Below are 26,001 nucleotides of genomic sequence, written 5' to 3' on the forward strand. Positions count from 1 at the left end.
GCGTATATATTATTAGTGGGTTGCAGCTGTATAACCAGTTTTCTCTAGTTGTCCTTTCCTACCTCTCATCTTTTTAACCTGTTTATATCTTTCTCTGCATTCTCATGTGGTTTCTCATCATTTGTCATCAACATCATTAATTCCATTTTTCTGGAAATGCTTATCATTATACTTTTTATTTTGGTTATTGTGATTTTATTGTGAGAGTCTTTTCTTATTATATATTTAGTTGGTTTGAAAGAATACCTTAAAATCTTACTGAAAACATGAAGCATATTTTAAAAATATTTTTGCATTTATAAAGTAAATATATTTCTGAGGAATACAGGGAAGGCTTTCCTTCTTAGTCATTAACATATTGTTTGTCTTATTTCAAAATTGCCCCCCCATCTCTAACCCCCAACTCCAGGAGCCCTTATTTTATATATATTTTTCAACATACTGAAATGACAGAGATAGCCAGGCTGTAAAGCAGAGGGTCAGCACACTTCAGGATTTCTGTCATCTCCTTCAGCTTTGTCCTGGTTGTTAGTTCTTTCTCCTTCTCAGAGGTAAAGATGACAAAGCCAGGACGGTACAGAGTAGAATGCCTTGCATGGTTCCTGGCCAGGGGCAGATAGATACTCAGTTCATGATGTTTTGTGATCTCCCTGAAGTTGCAAAGGGACCAAAATTGTGATACTTGTGGAAGGCTAGTCATGCTAAGGAACTTGATACACTGCAGTTTTGGCCATAGGCGCTAAGTTCTTACCACAAATAATAGAAAATGAAACGGCCCAGAGGAGAGCTCTAAAGGATTTAGGAAGCTGGAGGATAAGATAAGTAGGTTCTAACAATCGGGAATACACTCTTGTTCTTGTGCACTATCGTTGCTTCAGCCAATTTCATGAGGTTTTTAAAGAAGTGGCTTTGGGTCTTCATTCACACAAACATATTCTTAGAAATACACTTCTGTGTTGTAGAAAATAGATTTTATTGTCTAACCTATTTTAGAGAGGTTTTTTTTTAACCCATATTATTTTTTCTTCTTTGTTTTAAATTTGTTTAAATTTAATGGTTGAGTTAGTGGTCTGTCACAGTCTATTTATTTATTTATTAATACATCTTTATCAGAGTATAATTGCTTCACAATGCTGTGTTAGTTTCTGTTGTACAACAAAGTGAATCAGCCATATGCATGATACACAAGATGTTACTGTATCTTGTATATAGTAACAAGAGAGGTTGCTTTTAAAATTTTTAGCTCAACACAGTATGAATCTGAATTTTTCCTTGTTGACGTTTTCCTTGCTGATCTGTATAGTTCTTAAGTAATTCAACCAAATTAGGACAACTCAGCTCGCTTTGAGTTGTGTTAAATGCTTCAGACTCTCTCTGACTTCCTCAGTGAAGGAACTTTTCTCTCAATTTTGCAACCCTCCCAAACCTACATGCAAATACACTTTGCACTTTATTCCCCGTTTCACATATTGCTTCTTTCAAGGAGTTTGTGAAATTTTCAGTAGCTGTGTATAGAATCCTGGCAGATTTCTTGAGAACATTTTAGATTCTCAACTCATCAACAGCTCATGAAAAAGATCAGATCTACCTCCCACCCCCAACCCTATCCCTCACTGTAACTCTTCACTGACAGCCACATATGGTAAGAAACAAAACAAAACCAAAGAAAAAGGTAACAGTTTCCACAACCTAATTTAGAACTGCCTCATTTGTGTCACAGTTAGATCTCCAAAAAGCTCTGGGAAGCATGATGGAATGGAATTTCCCCACAACTTCTGCATGAGCCAACTCTCCATATGGTACATGAATACTTATCAAGAGCAATGGATAAAATAAATGTCCAGACTGATCTTGTATGTCTCTTCAGATGTGGAAAGGAGACCTCATAGAAAATGATGCTACAGAATTAATGAGTTTCATTTTATATCATTGCATACACCATAGCCTCCAAAATAGGATAAGGTGTTCTTGGGCAAAGCAGAACTAGATATAGAGGAACCAAATGATCTCAAGGGTTTACAGTTGAGAGATAATCGTCCATTCTTATCTTGCCCCTCATACTATTGTAAGAATGTCATAACTCAGATCTGCTTCACTCTCCCCTTTTTCCAGGCTTGGAACACTGATCACTAGTGTTCCAATGTGTGGTCTGTATGAGAATAACTTGAGACGCAGGATTAAAATACTGATTCCTGGGTTCTATCCCAGAGCTGCTGAATCTTTTGGAGTGGGGCTTGAAAGTCTGCATTTTCATCAAACATTCCGTGTGAATCTAATTCACACTAAAGTTGGTGCTCATTACAGTAGAGACTAGAGGCTAAGACTTGGGACAAAGAGGAGGATGGCAGAACCAGCAATAGGCACCATGGTTTCCCTCTGAGGAAGCAGAGGGCATCAGGGTATGTTTTCACAAATGTTTTTCTATACTCCTTTAATACTTAAGCTAGGAACTTCCCTGGCGGTCCAGCAGTTAAGACTCCACGCGTCCACGGCAGGGGGCATGGGTTTGACCCCCGGTCCGTGGAACTAAGATCCCACATGCTGCATGGTGTGGCCAAAAAGTAAAAAAAAAAAAATACTTGAGCTAAGTGTTAGCCTGATCCAAGATAGAAGGCTGGAATGGGAAAGATGGTGTGGGGTGGAGTGGTGCTGGGTGACAGGTGCATACTTCCTTTTCACTGTCAGAAAGCATAGGGTAATAATATCAGCTCGGGTGGGGGGGATCAGATTGAATCCCTATAGTTAATAGTGAATGTCATCCATTATTTGATTTAATTTCTTGCATTTTCTGGTAAGATTGACTTGTTTATATTTTTCCAAGTCAAGAGTAAAATATTTTAAGTATATAAAAGCAGGGAATGGGGGCTGATAGAATGAGGTTTTTACACAACGGCAGAAAAATTAAATCTGAACTAGGGAAAGATTATTAACATATAAAAATCATCCATATAGTTTGCTTCATGCTGTTTATAGTGTACTGGTTCTAAATAGTAATTGCCCAATAGAAAATAACAGCAAAGAAGAACAACAAAACTAGACCAAAAGCAGACTAAAAAAAAAAAGAAGAAACATTAATTCATGTTTAAGGTGAACTTTTTTTGAAGGCAGGAAGTTGTTTATTTCTAGATTATTCAAGTTAGATGTATTTGTCTGGTTAACAAGAGTTAGAAAACATGGATTTAAGAGTGCAAATTCTCCTGTACTTGTTGCCAATGCATTGAATATTAGGCAAGTCCTGATAATTCTGATATTCTGGAATTTTCTATTTGGAAGGAAGGAATGTGCATTTCTTTGGCTCAAGTGAGAGGGTGATTGGGGTTGAATAGCTGCTGGTGAGAACCTTTCTAAGTTTTTATTAAGTATGGCTATATAATCAGTATTGAAATAAGAACTTTATAACTTACCACCTTCAATAGAGTTAGTAAATTCATTTGTACTCTTACAGCTTAAAGGAAAAAATGAAATTCTATTCAATTGGGCAAGAAGCTGCCATGACCAGTTTTTTCCCCTCATATGATATATATACACATACTCATACACATGTGTGTGTGTATGTGTATATATATATGCCATATAGATGCTTATGCCAGAAGTGCATAGGAGAACGTCTCCTGGAGGCTGGTGCAGGGTTTACAACTCAGACACTGGAGGGCCGCGAGTCACCACGGGGAGTTCATTTATGTGAGCTCTCCACCTTTTGGCTTACCCTATAACTTCTGCCTGTAAAGGTGCTTGCTTTTATTCCATTGTAGGCTTTGTTGCCAAAGACAGAGGATATTTTCTTTTTAAGAGAGCCCTTAGATGCTTCCTCCACATTGCCACTGCTGGAGCAGGGTGGATAAGCTCCCTTTGTTATCACTGGCACCCTGCCTGCTCTCCTAATTCTCCAGAGAGCAAGTGTTCTTAAAAATATAGCTATATTGAGTGCCTCTGTGTCTTTAGGTACTCGTTTAATGTGTTAGTATAAAATAAAAGTCTTTTTCAACATACTTTTTATGGAGAAGTGCTTTCTGGGGCCTCTTGAGATGTTCACAAGCACTGAATTGAGGTACCTTTATGGTGATTTAATGACAACATAGAACACTTGTTATAAAGTGCCCTTTTGATATATATCCCAGGGCATGGCACAGTTAGAGCCCGGTGAACATGTTGGTTTTGTTTTCACCTTCACTCACCAAGCTACCCCCGCCCCCCATCGTCTTGTTAGGGTTTTATAACTATAGATCTGGGTTTTTTTCATCCCCCAAAGATGAAAGCAATCTGCCAGAATGGAAATTTGGAAAATTACACATACACCTGTGAAATTAGGCAAATTCTTACTAAGTTTGTATTCCAACCAATGCACAGGATCCACAACAATGCTTTGTTTTGTGTGAAGAATTGTTTTTCTGGCTGTGCAGAGAACATGTGTGCAGGACTGTACAGGCTTAGAGAGACTATTCATCATTATTTACGGTGTCAAACCCAAAAGGAGGGCCAAATTGTCAGCATTCCAGGAGCAGGAGGCCACACCTATTCGTGAAAAATGGAACAGATTTCTGTAGTTGCCCGCACCTGGACTGTTCCGTTCAAGGCGGTGGTGCTAGGACATGTAGTTTCGTGAGCCACATATGTAGGTTAACAATGGAGGTTAGCCACAATGCTGCGCCATAAAATCCTGGAGACCACACTTGGGCTGTGCACCGGCCTGATTATAATCAGGGGTGGGAGCGAGGGATGATGAGTGGAGGAAACGTGTGTGATCTGGCTGGGACCTCTCGCTCCACACTGATTGCCACCGATTGATGGGCCTGCTCTGCCTGACTTGGCAGAACACCTTTTATTCTGCCAAGGAAATACCTTCCTTTTTATCTCATGAGACGCTAGACCCTCAGAATAGGAGGATAGGGAGAACGCCGTGCTGTTTGAAGCTTTTGGTCTTCAAAAGACTCACACAGCAGACTGTAATTTTTAAAAATTGAGATGCTGTCCCCATTTGTAGAAAGACTTCTTTTCTATACCGTAGACGGACACACATGAGGAGCTTTTTAAGTCAAATTTCCTGATCAATTGTTTCCGTTATCCAGGGCTCCTAGGAGGGTATGAAGAAGTAACATTTGGGATCAGCCTGAAGCGGCTACAGTCTATTCCATGTCATCCCAGAATTGTCTGAAATGATGTGATTGGAGCACTTGCTGGACTCTGGCATTATTTGGGAGAACAATTAACCAGCACTAAATAAACACACCTAACCTGCCACTAATCAGGAGTGACTGTACTGAGTGGCCCAGGTGAAAAGTATTTTGGTCACAATCAGCTGCAGTAAACAAGGTGTCTATGCTTAACTTGGGCATGGAGCCTGTATTTTTTTTTTAATAGATCTTTATTGGAGTATAATTGCTTCGCAATACTCTGTTAGTTTCTGTTGTAAACCAAAGTGAATCAGCCATGTGCATACATATGTCCCCATATACCCTCCCTCTTGAGCCTCCCTCCCATCCTCCCTATCCCACCCCTCTAGGTCATCCAAAAGCACTGAGCTGATCTCCCTGTGCTATGCCGTTGCTTCCCACTAGCTATCTATTTTACATTTGGTAGTGTGTATATGTCCATGCCACTCTCACTTTGCCCCAGCTTACCCTTGCCCCTCCCCGTGTCCTCAAGTCCATTCTCTACGTCTGCATCTTTATTCCTGTCCTACCCATAGGTTCTTCAAAACCTTTTTTTTTTTTTTTTAGATTCCATATACATGTATTAGCATATGGTATTTGTTTTTCTCTTTCTGAATTACTTCACTCTGTATGACAGACTCTAGGTCCATCCACCTCACAACAAATAACTCAATTTCATTTATTATTATGGCTGACTAATATTCCATTGTATATATGTGCCACATCTTCTTTATCCATTCATCTGTCATTGGACACTTAGGTTGCTTCCATGTCCTGGCTATTGTAAATAGAACTGCAATGAACATTGTGGTACATGTCTCTTTTTGAATTATAGTTTTCTCAGGGTATATGCCCAGTAGTGGGATTGCTGCGTTGCATGGTAGTTCTATTTTTAGGTTTTAAAGGAACCTCCATACTGTTCTCCATAGTGGCTGCACCAATTTACATTCCCACCAACAGTGCAAGAGGGTTTCCTTTTCTCCACACCCCCTCCAGCATTTATTGTTTGTAGATTTTTTGATGATGGCCATTTTGACCGGTGTGAGATGATAACCTCATTGTAGTTTTGATTTGCATTTCTCTAATGATTAATGATGTGGAGCATCCTTTCATGTGTTTGTTGGCAATCTGTATATCTTCTTTGGAGAAATGCCTATTTAGGTTTTCTGCCCATTTTTGGATTGGGTTGTTTGTTTTTTTGATATTGAGCTGCATGAGCTGCTTGTATGTTTTGGAGATTAATCCTTTGTCAGTTGCTTCGTTTGCAAATATTTTCTCCCATTCTGAGGGTTGTCTTTTCGTCTTGTTTATGGTTTCCTTTGCTGTGCAAAAGCTTTTAAGTTTCATTAGGTCCCATTTGTTTATTTTTGTTTTTATTTCCCTTTTTCTAGGAGATGGGTAAAAAAGGATCTTGCTGTGATTTATGTCATAGAGTGTTCTGCCTATGTTTTCCTCTAAGAGTTTTATAGTGTCTGGCCTGACATTTAGGTCTTTAATCCATTTTGAGTTTATTTTTGTGTATGGTGTTAGGGAGTGTTCTAATTTCATTCTTTTACATGTAGCTGTCCAGTTTTCCCAGCACCACTTATTGAAGAGGCTGTCTTTTCTCCATTGTATACTCTTGCCTCCTTTATCAAAAATAAGGTGACCATCTGTGCGTGGGTTTATTTCTGGGCTTTCTATCCTGTTCCATTGATCTATATTTCTGTTTTTGTGCCAGTACCATACTGTCTAGATTACTGTAGCTTTGTAGTATAGTCTGAATTCAAGGAGCCTGATTCCTCCAGCTCTGTTTTTCTTTCTCAAGATTGCTTTGGCTATTCAGGGTCTTTTGTGTTTCCATACAAATTGAAAATTCTTTTGTTCTAGTTCTGTGAAAAATTCCATTGGTAGTTTGATAGGGATTGCATTGAATCTGTAGATTCCTTTGGGTAGTATAGTCATTTTCACAATGTTGATTCTTCCAATCCAAGAACATGGTATATCTCTCCATCTGTTTGTAACATCTTTACTTTCTTTCATCAGTGTCTTATAACTTTCTGCATACCGGTCTTCTGTCTCCTTAGGTAGGTTTTTTCCTAGGTATTTTATTCTTTTTGTTGTGGTAAATGGGAGTGTTTCCTTAATTTCTCTTTCAGATTTTTCATCATTAGTGTATAGGAATGCAGAGTTTTCTGTGCATTAATGTTGTATCCTGGTATGTTACAAAATTCATTGATTAGCTCTAGTAGTTTTCTGGTAGCATCTTTAGGATTCTCTATGTATAGTATCATGTCATCTTCAAATAGTGACAGCTTTACTTCTTCTTTTCTGGTTTGGATTCCTTTTATTTCTTTTTCTTCTCTGATTGCTGTGGCTAAAACTTCCAAAGCTATGTTGAATAATAGTGGTGAGAGTGGACAACTTTGTCTTGTTCCTGATCTTAGAGGACATGGTTTCAGTTTTTCACCATTGAGAACGATGTTGGCTGTGGATTTATCATATGTGGCCTTTATTATGTTGATGTAAGTTCCCTCTATGCCTACTTTCTGGATGGTTTTTATCATAAATGGGTGTAGAATTTTCTCGAAAGCTTTTTCTGCATCTATTGAGTTGATCATATGGTTTTTCTCCTTCAGTTTGTTAATATGGTGTATCACATTGATTGATTCACATATATTGAAGAATCCTTGCATTCCTGGGATAAAACCAGTTGATCATGGTGTATGATCCTTTTAATGTGCTGTTGGATTCTGTTTGCTAGTGTTTTGCTGAGGATTTTTGCATCTATATTCATCAGTGATATTGGCCTGTAGTTTTCTTTCTTTGTGACATCTTTGTCTGGTTTTGGTACCAGGGTGATGGTGGCCTTGTAGAATGAGTTTCGGAGTGTTCCTCCCTCTGCTATATTTTGGAAGAGTTTGACAAGGATAGGTGTTAGCTCTCCTCTAAATGTTTGATAGAATTCGCCTGTGAAGCCATCTGGTCCTGGGCTTTTGCTTGTTGGAAGATTTTTAATCACAGTTTCAATTTCAGTGCTTGTGATTGGTCTGTTTAAATTTTCTATTTCCTCCTGGTCCAGTCTCGGCAGGTTGTGCTTTTCTAAGAATGTGCCCATTTCTTCCAGGTTGTCCATTTTGTTGGCATATAGTTGCTTGTAGTAATCTCTCATGATCCTTTGTATTTCTGCAGTGTCAGTTGTTACTTCTCCTTTTTCATTTCTAATTCTATTGATCTGAGTCTTCTCCCTTTTTTTCTTGATGAGTCTGGCTAATGGTTTATCAGTTTTGTTTATCTTCTCAAGGAAACAGCTTTTAGTTTTATTGATCTTTGCCATTGTTTCCTTCATTTTTTTTTCATTTATTTCTGATCTGATCTTTATGATTTCTTTCCTTCTGCTAACTTTGGGGTTTTTTTGTTCTTCTTTCTGTAATTGTTTTAAGTGTCTGGTTAGGTTGTTTATTTGAGATGTTTCTTGTTTCTTGAGGTAGGATTGTATTGCTATAAACTTCCCTCTTAGAACTGCTTTTTCTGCATCCCATAGGTTTTGTGTCGTCGTGTTTTCATTGTCATTTGTTCTAGGTATTTTTTGACTTCCTTTTTGATTTCTTCAGTGATCTCTTGGTTGTTTAGTAGTGTATTTAGTGTATTGTTTAGCCTCCATGTGTTTGTGTTTTTTACAGAGTATTTGTCCTGTAATTGATATCTTGTCTCGTAGCGTTGTGGTTGGAAAAGATACTTGATACGATTTCAATTTTCTGAAATTTACCAAGGCTTGATTTGTGACTCAAGGTATGATCTGTCCTGGAGAATGTTCCACGAGCACTTGAGAAGAAAGTGTATTCTGTTGTTCTTGGATGGAATGTCCTATAAATATCAATTAAATCCATCCTGTTTAATGTATCATTTAAAGCTTGTGTTTCCTTATTTATTTTCATTTTGGATGATCGGTCCATTGGTGAAAGTGGGGTGTTAAAGTCCCCTACTATGATTGTATTACTGTCGAGTTCCCTGTTTATGGCTGTTAGCATTTGCCTTATGTATTGAGGTGCTCCTATGTTGGGTGCATAAATATTTACAATTGTTATATCTTCTTCTTGGATTGATCCCTTGATCATTATGTAGTGTCCTTCTTTGTCTCTTGTTAATAGTCTTTATTTTAAAGTCTATTTTGTCTGATATGAGAATTGCTACTCCAGCGTTGTTTTGATTTCCATTTACAGGGAATATGTTTTTCCATCCCTTCACTTTCAGTCTGTATGTGTCCCTAGGTCTGAAGTGGGTCTCTTGTAGGCAGCATAAATACGGGTCTTGTTTTTGTATCCATTCCGCCAGTCTATGTCTTTTGGTTGGAGCATTTAATCCATTTACATTTAAGGTAGTTATTGATATGTATGTTCCTATTACCATTTTCTTAATTGTTTTGGGTTTGTTATTGTAGGTCTTTTCCTTCTCTTGTGTTTCCTGCCTAGAGAAGTTCCTTTGGGATTTGTTGTAAAGCTGGTTTGGTGGTGCTGAATTCTCTTAGCTTTTGCTTGTCTGTAAATGTTTTAATTTCTCTGTCAAATCTGAATGAGATCCTTGCTGGGTAGAGAAATCTTGGTTGTAGGTATTTCCCTTTCATCACTTTAGATACCTCCTGCCACTCCCTTCTGGCTTGCAGAGTTTCTGCTGAAAGATCAGCTGTGAACCTTATGGGGATTCCCTTGTATGTTATTTGTAGTTTTTCCCTTGCTGTTTTTAATATTTTTTCTGTGTATTTAATTTTTTATAGTTTGATTAATATGTGTCTTGGCGTGTTTCACCTTGGATTTATCCTGTATGGGACTCTCTGCGCTTCCTGGACTCGATTGACCATTTCCTTTCCCATATTAGGGAAGTTTTCAACTGTAATCTCTTCAAATATTTTCTCAGTCCCTTTCTTTTTCTCTTCTTCTTCTGGGACCCCTGTAATTCGAATGTTGGTGCGTTTAATGTTGTCCCAGAGGTCTCTAAGACTGTCCTCAATTCTTTTCATTCTTTTTTCTTTATTCTGCTCTGTGGTAGTTATTTCCACTCTTTTATCTTCCAGGTCACTTATCCATTCTTCTGTCTCAGTTATTCTGCTATTGATTCCTTCTAGAGGATTTTAATTTCATTTACTGTGCTGTTCATCATTGTTTGTTTGCTCTTTAGTTCTTCTAGGTCCTTGTGAAATGTTTCTTGTATTTTCTCCATTCTATTTCCAAGATTTTGGATCATCTTTACTATCATACTCTGAATTCTTTTTCAGGTAGACTGACTATTTCCTCTTCATTTGTTTGGTGTGATGGTCTTTTACCTTGGTGCTTCATCTGTTGTGTGTTTCTCTGTCTTCTCATTTTGCTTAACTTACTGTGTTTGGGGTCTCCTTTTCACAGGCTGCAGGTTTGTAGTTCCCGTTGTCTTTTGGTGTCTGTTCGCAGTGGCTAAATTTGCTTCAGTGTGGTGTGTAGGCTTCCTGGTGGAGGGGACTGTTGCCTGTGTTCTGGTGGATGAGGCTGGATCGTGTCTTTCTGGTGGGCAGGGTCGTGTCTGGTGGTGTGTTTTGGGGTGTCTGTGCACTTATTATTACTTCAGGCACCCTCTCTCTAATGGGTGGGGTTGTGTTCCTGTCTTGCTAGTTGTTTGGCATAGGGTGTCCAGCACTGTAGCTTGCTGGTCGTTGAGTGGAGCTGGGTCTTCACGTTGAGATGGAGATCTCTGGGAGAGCTTTTGCCGTTTGATATTACATGGAGCTGGGAGGTCTCTGGTGGACCAATGTCCTGAACTCGGCCCTCCCATCTCAGAGGAACAGGCCTGACACCCGGCCAGAACACCAAGACCCTGTCAGCCACATGGCTCAGAAGAAAAGGGAGAAAAAAAGAAAGAAAGAAAGAAAAAAAATAGAATAAAATAAAATAAAGTTATTAAAATAGAAATTTTAATAATTATTAAAAATATAAGAAAGAAATTAAAAAGAAAGAAAGAAGAGGACAACCAAACCAAAAAACAAATCCACCAATGATAACAAGCGCTAAAAACTGTACAAAAAAAAAAAAAAAAAATGGACAGACAGAACCCTAGGACATATGGTAAAACAAAGGTGTACAGACAAAATCACACAAAGAAGGATACACATACACACTCACAAAAGAGAAGAAGGAAAAATATATATATATTTATATATAAAAAAAAGAGCAACCAAATCAATTAACAAATCTATCCATGATAATAAACTCTAAATACTAAATTAAGATAAACATAAAACCAGAAACAAATTAGATGCAGAAAGCAAACCCCAAGTCTACAGTTGCTCCCAAAGTCCATTGCCTCAATTTTGGGATGATTTGTTGTCTATTCAGGTATTCCAGAGATGCAGGGTACATCAAGTTGATTGTGGAGATTTAATCCTCTGCTCCTGAGGCTGCTGGGAGAGATTTCCCTTTCTCTTCTTTGTTCACACAGCTCCTGGGGTTCAGCTTTGGATTTGGACCTGCCTCTGTGTGTAGGTCACCTGAGGGCGTCTGTTCCCCACCCAGACAGGACAGGGTTAAAGTCGCAGCTGATTAGGTGGCTCTGGCTCCCTCAGGCCAGGGGGAGGGAGGTGTACGGGGCGAGCCTGTGGCGGCCAAGGCTGACCTGACGTTGCAACAGCCTGAGGCTTGCTGTGTGTTCTCCCGGGGAAGTTGTCCCTGGATCATGGGACCCTGGCAGTGGTGGGCTGCATAGGGTCCCGGGAGGGGAGGTGTGGATAGTGACCTGTGCTTGCACACAGGCTTCTTGGTGGCTGCAGCAGCAGCCTTAGCATCTCATGCCTGTCTCTGGTGTCCGTGCTGATAGCCGTGGCCCACGCCCATCTCTGGAGCTCGTTTAGGCGGTGCTCTGAATCCTCTCTCCTCACGCACCCGGAAACAATGGTCTCTTGCCAATTAGGCAGGTCCAGAGTTTTTCCCGGCCTCCCTCCCAGCTAGCTGTGGCACACTAGCCCCCTTCAGGCTGTGTTCACACAGCCAACCCCAGTCCCCTTCCTGGGATCCAACCTCCGAAGCCTGAGCCTCAGCTCCCAGCCCCGACCTGCCCCGGCATCTGAGCAGACAAGCCTCTCGGGCTGGTGAGTGCTGGTCGGCACCGATCCTCTGTGCGGGAATCTCTTAGCTTTGCCCTCTGCACCCCTGTTGCTGCACTCTCCTCCGTGGCTCTGAAGCCCCCCCCCCCCCGCCACCCCCCGTCTCTGCCAGTGAAGGGGCTTCCTAGTGTGTGGAAACTTTTCCTCCTTCACAGCTCCCTCCCAGAGGTTCAGGTCCTGTCCCTATTCTTTTGTCTCTGTTTTTTGCTTTTTTCTTTTGCCCTACCCAGGTACATGGGGAGTTTCTTTCCTTTTGGGAAGTCTGAGGTCTTCTGCCAGCATTCAGTAGGTGTTCTGTAGGAGTTGTTCCACATGTAGATGTATTTCTGATGTATTTGTTGGGAGGAAGGTGATCTCCATGTCTTACTCCTCCACCATCTTGAAGCAAGATATTTATTCTTTTTAACAGTTCATTAATTCTGGAGCCCTTCTAGTTGCACAGAAGTGCAAGTATGAGAAACGGAGATTTGGGGCAGCCATTTCTAGGGACACCAAGTGGTAGTTTTATAGTGTCTGATCTTACATTTAGGTCTTTAATCCATTTTGAGTTTATTTTTGTGTATGGTGTTAGGGAGTGTTCTAATTTCATTCTTTTACATGTAGCTGTCCCGTTTTCCCAGCACCACTTATTGAAGAGGCTGTCTTTTCTCCATTGTATGTTCTTGTCTCTATCGTAAATTAGGTGACCATCTGTGCGTGGGTTTATCTCTGGGCATTCTATCCTGTACCATTGATGTATATTTCTGGTTTTGTGCCACTACCATACTGTCTTGATTATTGTAGCTTTGTGGTATAGTTTGAAGTTGGGGAGTCTGATTCCATGGAGCCTGTGTTAATTGCAAAGTATTATACTGTTTCTATTAAATGATAACAAAAAATATAATTTGTACTGTTACAAAGTAACTTCTAGCATTTATATTCCTGCACAGTTGTTCTCAAACTTGAGCATGCATCAGAATCACCTGCAGGGTTTGTTAAAACACAGATTGATGTACCTCACCCTCAGAGTTTCTGAAATCAGATCTGGGGTGGAGTCTGACAATTAATTTTGAATCTCTACCAAGTTCTCTGGTGACGTTAATGTTGCTGGTCCAGGGATGACATTTAGAGAACCACTGTTTGCTGTCAAACTGTAGTCAGACAGTGAAATCAGGCATCATTTTGAGAGCAGTTATTTTATAAAATGTGTTTTTAGAAGGTTCAGTCAGTAATTAATTGCACATGTAAAGAATCATTTTAATAAAGCAGGGTCAGAAAGGGTGTTATTAAACTGAAGGAATAAGTAGAGGGAAATTGATCTATGTGATGAGGTGGGGGTTATCAGATTCAAATTTTATTAAGAAGAAAAAAAAGGTTTATATATACAGTGACCAAAACCTGATGCAAATATTTTTATTGATTTTTCTCTTGTAATTAAAAAAATTCCCCCAAATCTTTGCGGTGACATTTTTCCTTTATTTCCTGCATGTAGCCATATGCTTCCTGTATATTTTCATAAGACACAGATATGTTGCTTATGAGACAAATGCATACTGAATGTTTTTAAGGACCATATTGATTCATCTTTGCCTTAGGAAATTGTTTAAGAAATTAGTAATCAGAATCCTTTGTTTAGTATCTGTTGTTTGGCTAGTGCTTTTGTTGTTATTGTGGAGTTTTAAAAAATCAATATATACATTGTCTTTGATTTGCTCTAGAAAGAGAAAGAAATATATATCCATTCTAGAGTCAGAAGACTACAGGCTCCCTTTTCCCCCTATTTTTCATATCTCCATTTAAATAAGATAATCTATAAAAAATAACATCTCTTTTACTTATACTAATTTAATTTTGCTATATAACTATGTAGGATATTATTAACTAGTTTTGCAGAATTTAGTTTGTTAGATAAGAATACTAGCTATATTTTGATGGTGCTTTGAAGTTTCTAAAGAAAATGGATGTTTTTTCTTGTACGTCTATAAAATTATGTTTTGATTAATTCACCTAAGAAATATTTATCACCCACATATCATATCTAAGAGGTTCCATGGATAGGTTCAAATCCTTTTTTTTCTTACTGATAGTGCTTTTAAAAATCTAATGTACTGTATTCATATTCTGGGTAATACCTGATGTTTTGTTGTGACAGCAGGATTCACTTTGGGGAAATTTTTCTGCTTGCCTGATTCCACGTCCCCCAGAAAACTTCTGGCAGGCTGTGGGTAGATGGCACCTGATTTGAACAACCATGAAAGGACTGATAGCAGAATAAACTTCCTCCAACAGTATATGGGATTGGCTAAAAACTTCGGGTTTTTCCATAGGGGAAAAACCCAAATGAACTTTTTGGCCAACCTAATAATTAGTAATAATTAAAGCTATGCATCTAGACCTTTTAAAATAATTGACCTAGTATTATCCTCCTTGATTTGGTCTTCAATTTTTTTTTTTTTTAATTTTATTTATTTATTTATTTATTTATTTATTTTTGGCTGTGTTGGGTCTTCCTTTCTGTGCGAGGGCTTTCTCTAGTTGCGGCGAGTGGGGGCCACTCTTCATTGCGGTGCGCGGGCCTCTCACTGTCGCGGCCTCTCTTGTTGCGGAGCACAGGCTCCAGACGCACAGGCTCAGTAGTTGTGGCTCACGGGCCTAGTTGCTCCGCAGCATGTGGGATCTTCCCAGACCAGGGCTCGAACCCGTGTCCCCTGCATTGGCAGGCGGATTCTCAACCGCTGCGCCACCAGGGAAGCCCGGTCTTCAATTTTATGACAATTAAATTCAACTAAAAAATTCTTATTTGAATAACTATGAATTAAATGACATGGTTAAATGCTAGGTACCATACTTGCTCCTTCCCGTCACAAATGGAGGTAAGATAGAATTATATCAGAGGAAAAAGAAAAATGTACAAATAACTGGAATTTAAGATATCTAAGAAGCCTTTCCTGCCCTCCTTATGTTAAAATTGAATATCTTTTTTTTTTTTTTTTTTTTAATTTTTATTTATTTGTTTATTTATTTATGGCTGTGTTGGGTCTTCGTTTCTGTGCGAGGGCTTTCTCCAGTTGTGGCAAGCGGGGGCCACTCTTCATCGCGGTGCGCGGGCCTCTCACTATCGCGGCCTCTCTTGTTGCGGAGCACAGGCTCCAGACGCGCAGGCTCAGCAATTGTGGCTCACGGGTCCAGTCGCTCCGCGGCATGTGGGATCCTCCCAGACCAGGGCTCGAACCCGTGTGCCCTGCATTGGCAGGCAGATTCTCAACCACTGCGCCACCAGGGAAGCCCTGAATATCTTTTTTAAAAAAATAAATTGCATGCATTATATGCATAAAGTTTGTCTCCTTCACCCAGTTATCCGATCACTTCCGGCTGGGGCCATCCACCTTGTTTGTATACTGCTATTAACCCAGCACCCAACACAGTGCCTGCCACGTGCTTCACCCTCAGTAAATATTGGTTAGATGAATAACAAATGAATGAATAAATACATGAAAGTCTCATAAAGAGAGCAAAATAATATACCAGACTTTCATCTATTGTACTTATTACCAATTAAGGGCATTTTATGATTGAAATACATCACAATCATAAGAAATATATAGTTTTAGTAATGAATATACTTTCATGTTTCTTTATGATAGAGTTACCGTCTTCAGTAAGCTTTATGGGGCTCTGGACTGAGACCTGATTACAAAATATGTGGATTTCAATGACATCTCTGTCACTGACTTCCTGGGTCAATGCACAAGGCACTTATTAATGAACTGAGAGTTCATTAATGCCTGAGAGTTCTCAATGCCTGAGAGTAAATTAGTCATTAGAGATTCTGGTTCAAATTTATCTGTATTTTTTCATCTGACTTTGTTTTTCCTGTGATGTCAATGTTTACTATGTAAGATTAGTTGCTGCTTGCTGGGTTTGCATATGTTCTAAGCAAAATTATTTTCTTGTTAGCATTATTCACTTAATTTGAAAGTTCCCAAAACAAAGCATTTCAGGGGAAAGAAATTAAAGAATTTAAAGTGTTCTCAGATTTACATATAAGAAGTGTTAATACTGCCATCTAATAAAAATTGCCAAAAACCTTGTAGCAAAGAATATTACTCTGTTTTTATAAAATCAAAGAGTTCATTTTTTCCCCTAAAGAAACAATTTGAATAAAACCTGACCCTCTTCTCTTCTTTTTACAATGGAGTATGGTCAAATTGAACCCTCCATTAAAAATTCTCTAATATCTTTTTTTTGCATTAACATTTCAAAACTCAATTTAAATATTCACAGATCTCATTTTTAATAAACTTAACAAATTCAGGTAATTTCCTTCAACTTTATAGATTGAAGGACAGCAGTTGGTACAGATACAAAAAAGATGCACAGCTATGAGCAAAGCCCCAAATCAATTATATATAAGAAATAACCTAACACATGGAAAGAAATTAATCAAAAAGAAGAATTTCTACCATGTGATTCTCTGGTCTGCTACCTGCAGGCAACAAACGCAAATGAAAAAAAATCAACATTCTTCTGGCAGATAAGAGAAAAATTAATAAAAATGTTTCCTTCCTACTAGATCCCCTGATGCAACTATTGTTAAAAGTGAGTGACTGCAGGAAGAACTTGCTCGTTTAAAATACTACATTTTTATACTACAGAAATAAGGTTTTATTCTTGCTGTTAAGCTCAATTACATGAGTGAGTATGGATTTGCACTGTCCAAAGAGCATCCCTCTTCCCTGCCCCTTGTCATTAAATGGCTCTGTGGGATATGCATGAGACAAATGTAATAGGAACCAAGTGAGTAACATTTTGAGGTGTGCCTACAGGATAATTATGATTTATTAGGAATCTGAGCGTAGCAGCTGAAAACTCTAAGAGAGGAACTACTGGGAGCTTGAAAATATGCCCCAGATAAAGTTAGTAAAAAGATGTTAGTACTCTAAAGATAGAAATGTTCCTACTCCATAATGAGATGGAGAAGGATGCATTTTTGTGTTTTCTGCTTTTTAATTTAGAGTTGCATTTTTATTTTCCATTTCTAATTGAACAAACAGGCCTGTACATATGTTGTACAGAACATATGAAACTAATAATCTTTCCTGTTAGAAAGGTTTTATGTTTTGTGTTTTATGAATACCATCCTGAAATTAACAAAGATATATGAGGCTAGAATACAGAGGATTTGGTAACAAGACATCCAATTTAAATATTAGTCTACTGCTGCATTTCTATCACATGTAGAGAATGTAACATAAGTTTAGAATGGAAAATTCTATACCAACTCTCTCTTACCTATCAACTAACATACAGCATACCTGTATAGAGTTTTGACATATTTGTGTATTACATATTAAACGTAAACCAGAATTTATCTATTCCTAGTTTATATTTTCATTTTTACTTTTTGAAAGGTAGCATTACATGATAAATGTGGCCCAATTATTATGTAATAATAAAGCATGGTATATATTATTGCTTAAATTGTCAGATTTGGAGATCTCTATTGTTTTATATATATTAGAAGGTTTTACATACCTTCTTATTCCTTTATCTGAGTGGATCTTTTGCAAACAACTTTCAAGGAGCACAAAACAGGAGCTGGCAACTTGGAGACAATACACCATTTTCATTTTCATTAATTCGTTAATATTTTGAGAAATTTATTTCATCACATGTATTCTTTGTTCTGTACATGAGTAAAATAATTTAATAAAATTTTTTGATGTAAGTTTTAATATTAATAATACTATCAGATATAAAAAATGATCTGAAATGGCATACCTTAAGAAGCACCAGAATAAAAAGGTGTGGGAATATTTGTGTATTTTTGGAGGAAATTCACCTAGCAGAATTTCTGAGCACACTGTGATGGATTATTGCAATTATTGGGAATGATAATATTTTAATTCGACTTTCTTCCCACCTGTCAGTTGCAATCAAGGCTGCCCAGTATTCTGAAACAGTCTCATTTTGCTAGGTGGCTAGTCTTGTGCAGCCTCTAGAATGCTCAGAATATTAATGCATGGAGAGGAGACTGAATGCTCTCTATAGTTTCCATTGTGGCAAAGTGTTTGTCTTGTTTTAATCAAAAGGCATGCAAAACCTAACTAAAATAATTTATAATGAATTAATGCCAGTGAGTGCTTAAGAGAAAGAAACCCTTTTTGGGGCTATTGCATCAGAAACATAGAATTTGGCATTTCTTTCCCTTCCTCATACTTGACGACGTATATTAATTCTGTAGGATTTAATTTCTTTCTTGGGTGCCTCATTCTGAAGTGCTTTGAATTTATATGAACAAAGACAGTCTGACATTTAAGTGAGGGTTAGGCTAGTTTATAGTAAGCTACCAAGGTAGGAAGTTTTGTATCAAGACAACATACATTGAAAGACATGTATATTTGATTTAATATTTATGATGTTGGTCTTTATCATTTTTTGCATATCCTCCTTGTATTGCTTATTTTAATTCCCTTTTCTTCTAATCCTTATATATCTCTTATATTTTTTCACTAGACAAAATATAGGAGATATATTTTGTGTTTGTTTGTTTTGTCGTCTAGCTCTTCCTCCAGTGGTTTTGGATGGGTTTCAGGGATTTCTTTAACCATCTGAAATCATAGCAATAATTTTCTCATAAATTTATTTATCTGGGGAGTAGATACTCCTCAAAGATAAATTAATTTATCTGGGAAGTGCTTCTTAACCATACAAATCCAATTCTTCAGTGATTATGCTACCTTTGTATAGGGTAGGACTACTTAATCTTGAACGTTCCTTTTGTCCTTTACCAACTCCAGATCACTGAAACAACCACCAGATGAAAAATTCTCCCACACGTAGGCCCAGCTTTTGCAATATCGCTTTTGGTACTGGATAACTAAGGCTTTATTGCACATTGGGAGGGTGATCGGTATTGTCAGGTGTTGTGAATCTGCATGACACTTCTTAGCTTCAGCTTTATCTTTGGGGGGCAGAAGTAGCTGTGGTCAATTCAAATGGTTCCTGAGTACCCAGTTGTCTCCCTTTCTGAAAACAGAAGTATTACTTTGCACCCACCAGAATCTTCCAGTAATCTGTATTATTCATCCAGTATAAAAGATGCCTCTACATTCTGAGAGATGATTAACAGCGTTATGGGCCCGACATACAGCATCATTGTATTCATAGCTTTAGGCTGTACAACTAATTATTAGCATTTTTAAAATCAGGTAAATATTTATATATAGAAACATTGACTATTCATTCTCGCGAGTGTGTTTGAATATCTAGAAATCAAAGGCAATTGAAGAGCTGAAATTCAGATTTCCTTACACTTGCCTGCCAAGTGGCCTCAATCAAAAGTAATTTTCTCCATGAGGGCACATAGAGCTCAGTCGTAAGCCTTTTCTGAGTAGATATTATTATTTGTGTCAAATTACGTGTGGTGATTTTTCTGAAGTGGACTTCTGTGCCCACTAATCCATACACAGGAGGTTCCTTCATTCCCTCCTTCATTGGTGCTATTAATTGTACTTGTGCTTCAAGTGTCTCTTACCTTTTAGAATGTTAGTTTATAGCCACCGATTATCTGTAAGGTTTCCAGTTAAAGAAACATGCAATATAGAGAGTAGGGTGAGATCTAATCTTAAACCATAAATACTATACATTTTAAGAGAAATCTTTTTTGCCAGAGCCTGATTTGATAGCATGGCTAAAGAAATGGTTAGACATTTTGAAGTACAGTACATTATATCAATCTGACACGTGCTTTGGGAGCAATTATTAAATCACCTTTCTCTAGCCTGTTTAAATATCGACAATGAGATCTCATGTATTTTGAACAATGAGCTCAATAATTTTTTTACCTTTTATTTGGGATTTTGTAGTTTGTTTTTGAAAATAAGTGCTTCTTTTCAATTACATGCTTTGAATTTCAAATCGATAGCCAACATAAAATAAAACAACCCCTGGAATATAGAATACTATACTGTCAATTAAGATCTTATAATCTTTGATAAAAAGTTATATGTGATATACAAGCCTCTTTTGACATGTGTGTATATGTGAATGGCTTGGTTAGACTTTTATTAAGTCTATATCAATGCCTTGTGGGTTTATTTTCTTTCAAATTTTCACATGAGATTTTCCATTTAATTTCTAATGAAGTTTTAATTTAATATTATACCGTTGGAGCCAACTCGTTAAGTCAGAATATTTTAAATAATTGTTCAGTTACCTACCTCACTGGGTTATTTTAAAGATTATATAAGAAAGTGCTTTGAAAGTCCTACATGAGACACAAATGAGACAGTCTAGGTGTCTTCTTTTGACCAAACTTTTTATTAAAATTGTTGCTTGAACAAAATAAAAACATGGAAGATATTCTATTTTATTCCTCGTTAGACTCACAGTTAATAATTAGAATTATTCAGATAACTGTTTTAGTGATTGCAATCTTTTACCTTATTACTATTTTATATGTTCCTTGCATGTCTTGCTACTTGACATAATTGTTTTAAAAGGTGAAAGATTATAAATTACTTGAAATAATGAATGAGAGAGAAAACCTAATATGAGATCCATGGTTTTGAATGTGGTTTGTGTTAAAACAGAATCTATGGTTTTTTAACGCTCCACCTGGAGTGGAAAAAAAACCCAACCCATTACCAGAGTGTTTGGAATTAGGGCATTCTTTCTTCCTTAACATTTGTTATTTTGGAGAAAAGAAGAAAAAATAAATTTTAAAAAGCACAAAGAAACTCTGTAAGAATTTTTTCTTGGATGTCCCTTAATTTCTATCCAAAGCAACTAATTCTCTCCATGAAAATGTGTCATGTGAATTCAGCCCTTTGGGAACTTGCTTTTGGGAAAACAGCCCATATGTCACTGTGCTGTATGTACCTATTCCTGTTTGCTCACACATATGTGAAGATTGTAATAAATTCACTATTTTAAATTATTTATAAAATTTCTGCTTTGGTCCTGAAAATTTCCTAGCACATTTCCAAGAAGTAAGAGAAAGAGACTGCCTAAGCCTTTTAAGTATTTAGCCTGTCTGATGAGACTGCTGACATGAGTGACAATTAGTACAAATTACCATAATTGTGTTCTTTGGAAGAAATGCTACAGTGCTTCTTTAGGAGCAAATGTGGGCTTCCGCTTAGTAAAATGAGTCGGATACTTTGATTCTTCTGGGCAGTCGGAAATTCACAATCGGCAGTGTGGTATTCCCACGTTGTCCACTTCAGATCCATCTCAACAACTATAGCCCTCCCTTTCCTTTCAATGAAATAGGTCCATTAATGTAATGCACCTCACTCTCATTCACTCTAAGGAAGTTGTATTTTTATTACAGAAAAAGTATCACATAAATACAAATTACATTTTTTCATTAGAAAACTACTTTTCATTTCAGAAAAAATTCAATTAATCATGAACAGGGTTATGCTTTCATCAGGGAGAGAAATATGTAATTTTTCTTCAAGCCTCAAACACATATAATGAAATCTTTTCTTGGAATCCACTCTTAAGATGGATTTTTTAAAGTATGGACTTTATTAAAATCTCAGTTCAATTAAAATGCATTCAATTACTCTAAATCTTTATTAAAATCTCAGGTAAAATTGTACAACAGTGTAAAAGAGACTTGTACTCTTTACCAGGCAGTTAATTCTAACAAATGAACATAAAGTGCACAGTTTTGCTCTTTAGGAGAGAATAAAAGAACAAGCTTTGGGCTTCGAGTTGGGGGTGGGGAAGGATGGGAGATGGAGGTTGCTTTCTGTGTAGTAACTTCAGGACCTGGTTTCCTTCCACTTCTTATCATAGGTCAACATTACTTGTTGATATGGATGTGACATTATCTTGTGTGAGTACCCTTGATACTACATGGCCAATCCATAGAATACATTTTCCTCACCACCTTAATCAAAAAGACCCTATTTAAGGATTTTATTTCACTCTCTTCTTTGGATGTTTTTTGGTACAGTGTCCCTGTTCTTTTTCAAGGGCCGCTAGAAGATGCCATTGAAGAGGAAGAGGAAGAATGTCCATCAGAGGAAACAGACATCACCTCAAAAGGGGACTTTCCAATGGAGGAAAGCTTTTCCACAGAATTTGGGCCTGAAAATCTGAGCTGTGAAGAAGTGGAATACTTTTGTAACAAAGGTAATCATTAATGGCTGGACGCGATATGTGAGTCTGTTTACTCAGATGATTTCGTATAGTTGAAAAATGCACTGATAGAGTGGAGGAAGGGTGTTGAGTGTGCTATACATAATTCGACAGTCTGCAAATACATACATGATTTTTTTTAAACATACAATATTATTTTGAAGGATAAAAGAAATTTTATAATCCATAAATCATATTGTATATTTAAACACATAGTTTCCTATTGATTAGCCAATTAACTGTGAACATTTTCATGTTGGTTGGCCAAATAACTATAATCCATTTAATGTTTATTGTTTATTCTTTCAACAAATATTTACTGAATGTCAGTTTTTTGCAAGGCACTGAATTAGCCATTGAGGGTAAGAAGGGAATGGGCCAGAGTCCCCACCCAAGTTTCTAGCTCATTCCTTTTGAAAACTGAGTGCCTTAACTGTTTGACATTGACTTTCAACATTGAGAATGGTGCTTTTTTAGATATTGTCAAATAAGAAAATACACACTCTTTCTCTCTTCTAGATATTCTTTTTACATACTAACATTATAACAGAAGAAGAACCTGAGACACTATATCTCTATTTCCAACCTTGACTTGGAGCCAAGTGGCCTTGCCAGTAACTATGTCCTCATTGGGCATGTATACTCATTTTTAACTTGCTTATTTCAAAAATGAGTTTAAGGTGTCTTATGATTCTTTTTAATTTCTTTATTTGATTGTTTTGCCTCTGCAAGTGAGATGGGTCTTCTGTACCTCCCGCACCAATGTATAATTTCACAAGTGTTTGGATCACTTCCTTGGTTTAGAATAGCTACTTTTATTGATTTTACCGTGGCTGTTTCCCAGAGGGCATGACTGTATGTCTGTTTGTGTTTCTGAATGCACCGTTTTTATTTTTTAGGCAGACAGAGAAGTTATGTGGAGTGATTTTTTTACCTGTTTGTGTGAACGTGATGATGTGAATTGGCAGTCTGAAATCAAGAATGCTGATATAGCTTCCCCCAAAACTGCTAATATGCATGCCTCAGTCGCCAAATATACATTTGATGCATATTATTAAAACCTCAGTATAACTTTCTCTTGATTCTGGGGTGTTAGAAACAAAAGAAGCCAGCCAGTTCCCATCCGTGTGGTCAGTAGAACTCCCTGCCCTAAGACTGTGGGAATGGAATGGCAGCACCAACAGTTGGATACATTGAAGTTCAGAAAAACTTTGACCATTAACTCCTGAAGACCTCAAGATGGCTTTGTAACATGGTCCTTGTCCCCCACATCAGAGACTTTTGGTTGAAAACAAGAATGGTATGGACCAAATAGGCCTTCTTAGTGAGTAGTCACTCAGAGTTCAGGCCAAATTAATATTTTCTCTTGTTGTTTTGGTTGTTAGAACCATTTCTTGATGCTACACACCCACAGCAATACATATTAGAGCTAGCTGGAGAGGAAGAGTTTTTAAATCTGTTTGAAGACATCCCATTTTCCATCTTTATCAGGAACTATATCCTTTAGTGCATTGTATAGTACCTACCTTATGTTGTGGGATTACAATAAAGGAAGGAACCAGTAGCTAGAAAGTATCATTTATTCTTCTTGTCCTTGTCCTTAAAAGAGTGAGTGTATGGATTCAGACATTTTTGTCAACTTATTAATCCAGGGAGGCAGTAATAATAGTTATTATTAGGTGTATTTTACATTTTGGGATCATCATTGGTGATGGCCTGTATTTAAGAAAATAGAACTCCAAGTTTTAAGTTAGTAGTTTCTTGAAAGAAAATAGACTTATGGCAGATGCTTATTACAGGATTACATAATTATGGTCCCAGAATAATAACCTCCATCTATATTAAACAGAGTCTTAACCCATGAAAAATAATGACAGGCCTTGAGGAACAACAAAAAAAAAAGAACTGAACTACAATTATTAAGAACATTGTTTAGTGGATATTTTTAACTTTGATAAATAATTGGAAAGTTGAAAAATACATCAAAATAATATTTAATATATGATATAGATAATATATTAAATAATATATAATTAGTTAATATACTATATATTGTACAAATCTCTAATGTTTAGTTTGAAGCTAGAAAGCAATGATAGGTGGAAATAAGAATTCTAATTTTCACATAATATTTTTTAGGATAAATACTACTATTACTATTTCAAACCACTGTTGCCGTATTTAATAGGAAAAGAATTTCATTATTTTACTCTCATAGAATGTGAGACCAGGGAATTCCCACTGAAGTAGTAGGAACTGGTGTGAAAGAAAGACAACTCTTTGATATGAATTGCATCCCCTTGAGGTCATGCAGGGATTCCTCATTTTTCATTTAAGTTGATTATAATAGGAAGAGAAAATTTCCTCTCTGGAAAATTAGAATCTAATCTTTCTGCAGAAATTTACATATTAGTCTCAGTGACACATAATTATGTTTTCTTGCCAGTTGCAGGGAAAAAGATAGATTAGGCATTAAAAGCGTATAAGTATTTAAATGGTTAATGATGCCAGTGTCATGATTGAAAAAGCACGTAAAAATTGTTCTTCTGAAGAAAAATATTTTTAAGTTGGGATTACTGATGAAACATACTTTTTGCACATATTCTGAATCATTTATGACAACTTAAAAATTGTAAGTGTATGTAAGAAAATGAATTGGATTACTTGGGAAGTTTCTTTGTCTAAAGATCTAGCCATGATCAAAATCTAGCAATGACACAGTTGTTTTACTGGGTTCCAGGGGTAACATTTTTGAACATCAAATGCTTTTTTCTTATCAAACAAAGGATAGGAATTTTAAAACTCAGATCGCAAAAATATGGTTAGAGTATCTTGTTTTCCAAACAAGGTATTTTGACACATTGTCAGAGAAGAGTACTGAGATACACATATAGTTACAGTATATCTTCATTTATACTTTAGCAACTGTATTTTGTATAAAAGCAATCTATGCTATTGTAACTTTCCTTTTTAGAAAAGAAGAAAAGAAAAATCTCTACTCTGTAGAGACATAGCTTATCATAGGTAAAAGTTACTTCTTCCTTTTGAAATTGAGCCTTCTACATTATACAGGATGTTTCCAGTGTTTAGAATGACTCTTATTATTGTGGTATTTTTCTCAGTTCCAAATGGATATTATCTATTCTCTTGTCAAATGGGAAGGCTTTTTTTTTACACGTCTCAAAGTGTCTATTAATATTAGTAAAGTTGCTAGTTATATTATAAAATGTGATTAAATGTGACCCAAATCACTCTCATAATGTAATATTCCACGGAAATGTCAAAAAATATTGGTCAGAATTTTGTCATCTTTAAATGTGTAGAATTCTTAATCATACAAATCTAAAACATAAATAATCACAATTAAAAATGGAAAAGATCACTTTAATAAAACCTTGTTATAGTCTCAGGCCTAAAATATGAATCTGACAATTCTGTTGCAGATTCCTGTTTCACTTTTTACTTTGGGTTAGTTGCATATTTCATGTTTTTTATTTTTCATCTTTGAAGTGAATAAAATGAATTATATTTATAAAAAGATGATATTTCAAAGTTGCTTTGATACTTTTAGATTTTAAGAATTTTAGCAAAGTGTAAAGCAATACTTTCAAT

At 36.8% G+C, this 26,001-nt stretch overlaps 1 protein-coding gene across 1 annotated transcript in view; it reads left to right on the forward strand.

Annotated features, from left to right (window-relative positions):
• Window positions 1-26,001, forward strand: part of ZFPM2 (zinc finger protein, FOG family member 2) — a 457,708-nt gene that overhangs the window by 79,293 nt on the left and 352,414 nt on the right. The window contains exon 2 of the mRNA XM_068525544.1: window positions 22,225-22,383. Within this exon, the coding sequence (XP_068381645.1) occupies window positions 22,225-22,383 (159 nt within the window). The remainder of the gene's footprint in view (window positions 1-22,224; window positions 22,384-26,001) is intronic.

This window comes from Eschrichtius robustus, chromosome 17 (assembly GCF_028021215.1).
Source record: "Eschrichtius robustus isolate mEscRob2 chromosome 17, mEscRob2.pri, whole genome shotgun sequence".
NCBI classification, from domain to species: Eukaryota; Metazoa; Chordata; class Mammalia; order Artiodactyla; family Eschrichtiidae; genus Eschrichtius; species Eschrichtius robustus.